General features: G+C 42.5%; 1 protein-coding gene across 2 annotated transcripts in view; it reads left to right on the forward strand.

The window, feature by feature from the left end:
• armc2 (armadillo repeat containing 2) overlaps nucleotides 1-8,099 on the forward strand; it is a 247,514-nt gene that overhangs the window by 20,150 nt on the left and 219,265 nt on the right. For both annotated transcript variants that reach the window (XM_043687091.1, XM_043687090.1), the window contains exon 3: nucleotides 1,729-1,801. In XM_043687091.1, coding sequence (XP_043543026.1) covers nucleotides 1,729-1,801 — 73 coding nt within the window. The remainder of the gene's footprint in view (nucleotides 1-1,728; nucleotides 1,802-8,099) is intronic.

Genomic DNA, 8,099 nt, shown 5'->3' on the forward strand with positions numbered 1-8,099 from the left:
CATTCCCAACGCCCCTCCCCCAAGTCCCTCCTCCCTCCCTTTTATCTTAGCCTGCTTGGCACACCCTCCTCATTCCTGAAGAAGGGCTTATGCCCGAAACGTCAATTCTCCTGCTCCTTGGATGCTGCCTGACCTGCTGCGCTTTTCCAGCAACACATTTTTCAGCTCATGCAGGTCCTGGGCCACCACCAAACTGTTACCACCCAATGCCTGGAGGAGGAATGCCTCATATTCTGCCTTGGGACCCTGCAACCACATGGAATAAATGTGAATTTCAACAGCTTTCTCATTTCCCTTCCCCTCACATTATCCCAGTCCCATACCTCCAACTCGGCACTGCCCTCTGGACCTATCACCACTACCCCCTCTGACCAATCACCTTCTCCCTCACCTTTCTCAGCTACCTTTCCCAAAACCCCTTTATCAACTCGGCACTGCCCTCTGGACCTATCCATCACTACCCCCTCTGACCAATCACCTTCTCCCTCACCTTCATCCACCTATCGCTTTCTCAGCTACCTTTCCCCAAACCCCTTTATCTCTCAGCCTAGACCCACAAGCCTCATTCCTGATGAAAGGCTTATGCCTGAAACATCGATTCTCCTGCTCCTCGAATGCTGTCTGACCTGCTGTGCTTTCCAGCACTACAGTTTTGACTCTGATCTCCAGCATCTGCAGTCCTCACTTTCTACTAGGTGAATAGGTGGGCATTCATTGAGCTCATAAGAGTAGTCATCTTCCTTGTACTCCTTGGTTAAAGAACTATCTACAATCTATGGTTGCTTCATCTGTCAGTTATGTTGTGAAGCGTTTAACGTCATGATTTTTCATGATTGTGTTTTTGCAGGATTTCTCATGACATCATCTTGGTGAACAGAAATAGTTTCATTATTGTGTTGATTGGATTCAGCCTGCTCCTCATAATTTTCAACATCTTGTACAGTCACAGCCTGTTAAACCCAACATAGTGGAAGTATTTGGCGACAGTGGCTACACCACAAAGCTAAAAGGCAGTGGCTGAGATTACATCACTATTTTCCTTCCCTTCTTTATCATGAATATGGCACTCAAAACAATTGCCTTGATATTTTGAGAAATTAGTTGCTGTTAGTATTTGGTTTTTAGGTTCTTAATTGCCCTGAAAAAGAATCATACTGCAGTCAAAGTTTTTCTATTTCTCCACAAATGTTGTCAGATCCGCTGGATTGCTCCAAACATCTGTTTGTATCAGCATTCTCCTTTCAATGTTTGTTTTCCCTTGACTTTGTGATGTTTTGGCTATCGGGCAAATGAGTAATCATGGATTAATATTCAAAGCTGTAATACTTAAATCTATTGCATTTTACATTGCACCATGGCTCGGTGGTTAGCACTGCTGCCTCACAGCGCCAGGGACCCGGGTTCGATTCCACCCTCGGGCAACTGTCTGTGTGGAGTTTGCACAGTGTCTCCCTGTGTCTGCGTGGGTTTCCTCTGGGTGCTCCGGTTTCCTTCCACAATCCAAAGATGTGTAGGGTAAGTGACTTGGCCATACTAAGTTGTCCCATAGTGTTAGGTGCATTGGTCAGGGGTAAATGTAGAGTAGGGGAATGGGTCTGGGTGGGTCACTGTTTCCATACAGTAGGGATTCTAATTCTAATTCTAATTGCCTTTAAACCTAATGCAATAAAGAGGCTCAAAATAAAGACACACATCTTTAAGAATACATCTCATGCTTTGCTTGTACAGTCTCCATGCTCGAAGCTTTGAAGGTAGCGACTCAAGACCCATATCAGGAGCACGTCTCACCCCTCTTGATCATGTAAGTAAACCAGAAGAAAGCCATGTCAACTTTCTTCAAATTATTTTAAAATAGAAGCGGAATAAATGGGAGCAGTAATATGGGCTTTATTCAATTATTGAGTGGCATTGTGTAGTGTAAAGCTGTACTGATTCATTTGGATACAAAGTTTGTGCCAAGCTAAAAGGCAGTGGCTAGGATTACATAAGACCACAAGGTAAAAATGGGTTATGAGTCTCCATCAGTCCATATGGACCATATTCCTAACTTAAAAATCTTCCCATCTTTCCTCATCTAAATTTGTTTTCATAACCCATGTTCCCTTCTTCCTTATATGTTTGTTGAACCTTGCCTATAATGCATTGAAATGCATTAAAGTCATATTTAAGTCATAGAGTTAAACAGCATGGAAACAGACCCTTCAGTCCAACTCATCCATGCTGACCAAGTTCCCCAAACTAAACCAGTTTCATTTTTATGCATTTGGTCCATATCGCTCTAAACCTTTCCTGTTCATGTACCTGTTCAAATGCCTTTTAAATGTTGTAATTGTCCCTGCATCTACCACTTCCTCTGGCAGTTCATTCTATGTAGGAACCATCCTTTCTGTGAAAACGTTGCCTCTCAGGTCCATTTTACATGTTTCCCCTCTCACCTTAAATCGATATCTTCTAGTTTTGAATTCCCCTACCTGAGGGAAAAGACTTTCACTATTTACTTTTTCTATGCTCCTCATGATTTTATAAACCTTTATAAGGTCACCCCTCAATCTCCTATGCTCCAGGGAAAAAAAGTCCCAGCCTCTCACTACAGCTGAAATCCTCCAGTCCTGGTAACATTTTGTAATATTTTTCTGCATCCTTTCCAATTTATTAAAATCATTTATAAAGCAAGGCGACCAGAACTGTACACAGTAAGATGTAGAGGCAATAGGGTAGTAGTGATGGGAGATTTTTATTTTCCCAACATTGACTGGGGTACACTTAGTGTCAGAGGTCTGGATGAGGTAGAATTTGTAAGAAGCGTCCAGGAGAGTTTTCTAAAGCAGTTTGTCAATACTCTAACGAGAGAAGGGGACATATTGGACCTGGTACTGGGGAACAAGCCAGGACAGGTGGTAGAAGTTGCGGTGGGGGATTTCTTTGGGAACAGTGACCACAATTCTGTAAGTTTAGGATACTCATAGATAAAGAGGAGAGTGGTCCTAAGGGAAGAGTACTAAACTGGGCCAATTATATCAAAATTGGGCAGGAGCTCAGAAATGTGGATTGGACACAGCTATTTGAAGGGAAGTCGACATTTGAGATGTGGGAGGCTTTCAAAGATAGGTCAAACATAGTGCAGGTTAGACACGTTCCATTGAAGGCAAAGGATAGGAAAGGCAAAATTCGTGAACCGTGAATGACAGGAGAAATTGTATGACTAGCCAAGAGGTAAAGGGAAGTGTACATAAGGTCTAGGCAGCTAAGAACAGAACGGGCCATGGAGGAATATCGGAAGAGTAGGACAAGTCTTAAACGAGGAATCAAGCAGGCTAAAATGGGTCATGAAATAGCTTCAGCGAGCAGAATTAAGGAGAATCCCAAAGCATTTTATTCTTAAATAAGCAAGTGGGTAATTAGAGAAAGGATTGGTCCACTAAAGGATAACAAAGGAAGGCTGTGTTTCGAACCTGAGCAAATGGGTGAGATTTTGAATGATTACTTTGCATCAGTGTTCACTGAGGAGAGAAACATGATGCATGTTTAGATGAGAGATAGAAGTTTGATTAGTCTGGATCACGTTGACATAAGTAGGGAAGATGTGTTGGGTAGGCTAGAGGTTATTAAGGTGGACAAATCACCAGGTCCGAATGAGGTCCATCCCAGGTTGCCGAGGGAGGTGAGAGAGGAAATAGCTGGGGCTCTGACAGATATCTTTGTGACATCCTTAAATACAGGTGAGGTGCTGGAGGACTGGAGGGTTGCTCATGTTGTCCCCCTGTACAAGAAGAGTAATAGGGATATTCTGGGTTACTACAGACCAGTGAGCCTGACGTCAGTGGTGGGAAAGTTGCTGGAGAAGGTACTGAGGGATATTTATATTTAGAAAAGAATGGGCTTATCAGTGATATGCAACATGGTTTTGTGTAGGGGAGATCATGCCTTGCCAACTTAATAGAGTTCTTTGAGGAAGTGACCAAGTTGATAGGTGAAGGAAGGGCTGTTGATGTCATATACATGGACTTTAGTCTACCTTATCAAACGCCTTACTAATGGAGAAAGTGAAGTCACATGGTGTGCAGGGTGTTCTAGCTAGGTGGATAAAGAACTGGTTGAGCAACAGAGTAATAGTTGAAGGAAGTTTCTCAAAATGGAGAAAGGTGAGCAGTGGTGTTCCACAGGGATCAGTGCTGGGGTCACTGTTGTTTGCAATATACATAAATGACCTGGAAGAGGGCACTGTTGGTATGATCAGATGACACGAAGATTGGTGGAAAGCAAAAGGGACTGTCAGAGAATACAGGAGGATATAGATAGACTGGAGAGTTGGGCAGAAAAGTGGCAGATGGTTTTCAATCCAGGCAAATGTAAGGTGATGCATTTAGGCAAGTCTAATTCCAGAGCGAATTATACAATGAACGGAAGAGCCTTCAGAAAAGTTGATGGGCAGAGAGAGCTGGGAGTGCAGATCCATTGTACCCTGAAGTTTGCTGCACAGGTGGATAGAGTGGTCAAGAGACATATAATATGCTTGTCTTCATTGGACGTGGTATTGAGTATAAGAGCTGGCAAATCATGTTAAAATTGTACAAGACATTGGTTCGGCTGCGTTTAGATACTGTGTACAGTTCTGGTCACCACATTACCAAAAGGATGTAGACGCTTTGGAGAGAGTTCAGGGAAGATTTAAGAGGATGTTGCCTGATGTGGAAGGTGCTAGCTATGAAGAAAGGTTGAGTATGTTAGTTTTATTTTCATTAGTAAAAAGGAGATTGACGGGGACCTAAATGAGGTTTACAAAATTCATGAATGGTATAGACAGGGTGGATAGAGACGAGCTTTTTCCCAGGATGAAAGATTCAGTAATGAGAGGTCACTCTTTCAAGGTGAGAGGTGAAAAGTTTAAGGGGGATACACGCGGCAAATACTTCAGACAGACGGTGGTGGGCGTTTGGAACGCGTTGCCAGCAGAGGTGGTAGAGGCAGGCACGGTAGATTCATTTAAGATGCGTCTGGACAGATGCATGAGTAGATGGGGAGCAGAGGGATACAGATGCTTAGGAATTGGGCGACAGGTTTAGACACTTGATTTGGATCGGCTCAGGCTTGGAGGGCCGAAGGACCTGTTCCTGGGTTGTAAAGTTTCTTTGTTCTTTGTTCTTTACTCCCAAAGAGGCTTCACCAATTTTGTGTACAACTGCAACATGATGTCCCAACCCTTGTACTCAGTGCTCTGACCACTGAAGGCACATGTGCCAAACACCTTCTTCTCCACATTGTCTATCGGTCACTTTGAAGGATCTACGGAATCTGAATGCTTATGTCTGTTATTTCAACCACATTCTGATCACCCTTTGTGTAAAAACATTTTCTTCTGAATTTCCTGTTGTATTTCTTGATAATTGCCTTTCCTTTTACTGGTCTCCAGTTACGTTCTTTCTCATTAGTAAATTTTAAGACCTCTATTAGATGACCCCATCTTTGTTTTTCCAATAGAAAAGGGTCTATTAATATCAATAAGATGTCTGAGCAGAAGTAGACCAAACAGCCCATTGAGTCTGTTTCACCTTTCAGTGAGATCATGACTAATCTGATAATACTCAACTTCACTTTCCTGCCTTTTCCCCATAACCCTTGATTACCATATTGATTAACAATCTTCTTATTTCAGTCTTCAATATACTTAATGAACTAGCCTCTAAATGGCTGAAAATGTGTTGCTGGAAAAGCGCAGCAGGGTCAGGCAGCATCCAAGGAGCAGGAGAATCGACATTTCGGGCATGAGCCCTTCTTCAGGGAGTAGGTGGGGAGCAGAGGGATAGAGATGCTTAGGAATTGGGCGACAGGTTTAGACCTGAAGGGCTCACGCCCGAAACGTCGATTCTCCTGCTCCTTGGATGCTGCCTGACCTGCTGCGCTTTTCCAGCAACACATTTTCAGTTTTGATCTCCAGCATCTGCAATCCTCACTTTCTCCTCCTAGCCTCTAAATGGGCAATGCTTAATTAGATATTACACCCTATGGTCCTAGACTCTTCCATGTATGCTTTATAATGTAGCCTGTCTTTGTTCTAAACTCCAATGTGTCCAGGCCTAATTACTCAACCTCGCTTCCTTTAAAAAAAACCCTCTACATCTGGAATCAATGTAGTGAACATTCACTGAACTGTCTTCATTGCTACTCTCTCTTTCCTTAGATAATGGGTCCAAGAGGGTTCATAATGTTCCAGGTGTGGTCTATCTAGTATTTTGTGTAGTTTTAGCAAAAGCTCCCTATTTTTATACTTTATTCTCTTTGTGATAAAGGCAAATACATGTTTTCATTCCCAATTATCTGCTGAATGTGTATACTGGCTTTTTGTGATTTACGCCGAGGACTGCTAAATGAATGCCCAATTGAATATTGATAAGATCAATCTTATAGAAAGTGAATCCCATGGCATACATTGACCGGTATATTGACACAAAAAGAGAATACATTAAAGCTATCCTGTGGGATCATGGCTACCCTGATCAGATAATTTCTCACTATGTATCATGCAAATGAACAAATGCCCACTGTTTTCAGACCCAATAAGTGTACAGTCTACCTCAAATTATTTTGGAAAGGCAAAGTATTTCAAAAATTGAATAACTGTTTAAGCACATTGCTTCACACTGCTGCAATGCAGTGGAGATGGAGTGGTTTTTTTCTAATACTTCAGTATAAAAACATGTTCTGCCTACCACACAATGAAGCAATGTCATGTTTGAATTTCAGTTCTGAAGCACATCAGGTATCTAAGTTATACATCCCAACAATTGGCAGATTGCATTAGACATGTTCCTCTGGCTGTCTGTGATGGACAAAGTCAAGACCCTGCTCAATTAACACATGCTTGCAAAACCCAAACAAAATGCCCATCATTTGAAGCGATTCAATGTAGCTTTCTGTAGTCTTTCTCCATTTATTGATACGTAGTTCCTCTATTTTTCCAGTCAAAGTGCATAACCTCACATTTTCCCACTCTGTATTCCATCTGTCAAGTTTTTGCCCACTTGCTTAATCTATTATCCCCCTGCAGACCCGTGTCATCCTCACTACCTGCTTTTTTACGTATTTTTGTGTCGTCTGCAAATTTCATTGTAGAACATTCATTTTCCTCATCCAAGTCATTAATGTATATCGTAAATAATTGTGGCCCTAATGCTTTGGAATTGTACTAGTTACAGGTTGCCATTCTATCCTCTATCTTCTAGTAGTTGGCCAATCCTTAATTTGTGCTAATATACTGCCTTCAATGCCATGGGTTCTTAGAGTCATTGAGTCATAGAAATGTTCAGCATGGAAACAGACCCTTCGGTCCAACCTGTCCATGCCGACCAGATATCCCAACCCAATCTAGTCCCACCTGCCAGCACCCGGCCGATATCCCTCCAAACCCTTCCTATTCATATACCCATCCAAATGCCTGTTAAATGTTGCAATTGTACCAGCCTCCACCACATCCTCTGGCAGCTCATTCCATACACGTACCACACTCTGCGTGAAAAAGTTGCCCCTTAGGTGTCTTTTATATCTTTCCCCTCTCACCCTAAACCTATCCCCTCTAGTTCTGGACTCCCTGACCCTAGGGAACAGACTTTGTCTATTTATCCTATCTATGCCCCTCATAATTTTGTAAACCTCTATAAGATCACCCCTCAGCCTCCGACACTCCAGGGAAAACAGCCCGAGCCTGTTCAGCCTCTCACAATACTTCAAATCCTCCAATCCTGGCAACATCCTTGTAAGTCTTTTCTGAACCCTTTCATGTTTCACAACATCTTTCAGATAGGAAGGAGATCAGAATTGCACGCAATATTCCAACAGTGGCCTAACCAATGTCCTGTACAGCTGCAACATGACCTCCCAACTCCTGTACTCAATACTCTGACCAATAAAGGAAAGCATACCAAACACCTTCTTCACTATCCTATCTACCTGCGACTCCACTTTCAAGGAGCTATGAACCTGCACTCCAAGGTCTCTTTGTTCAGCAACACTCCCTAGGACCTTACCATTAAGTGTATAAGTCCTGCTAAGATTTGCTTTCCCAAAATGCAGCACCTCGCATTTATCTGAATTAAACTCCATCT

This window comes from Chiloscyllium plagiosum, chromosome 3, assembly GCF_004010195.1.
Source record: "Chiloscyllium plagiosum isolate BGI_BamShark_2017 chromosome 3, ASM401019v2, whole genome shotgun sequence".
NCBI classification, from domain to species: Eukaryota; Metazoa; Chordata; class Chondrichthyes; order Orectolobiformes; family Hemiscylliidae; genus Chiloscyllium; species Chiloscyllium plagiosum.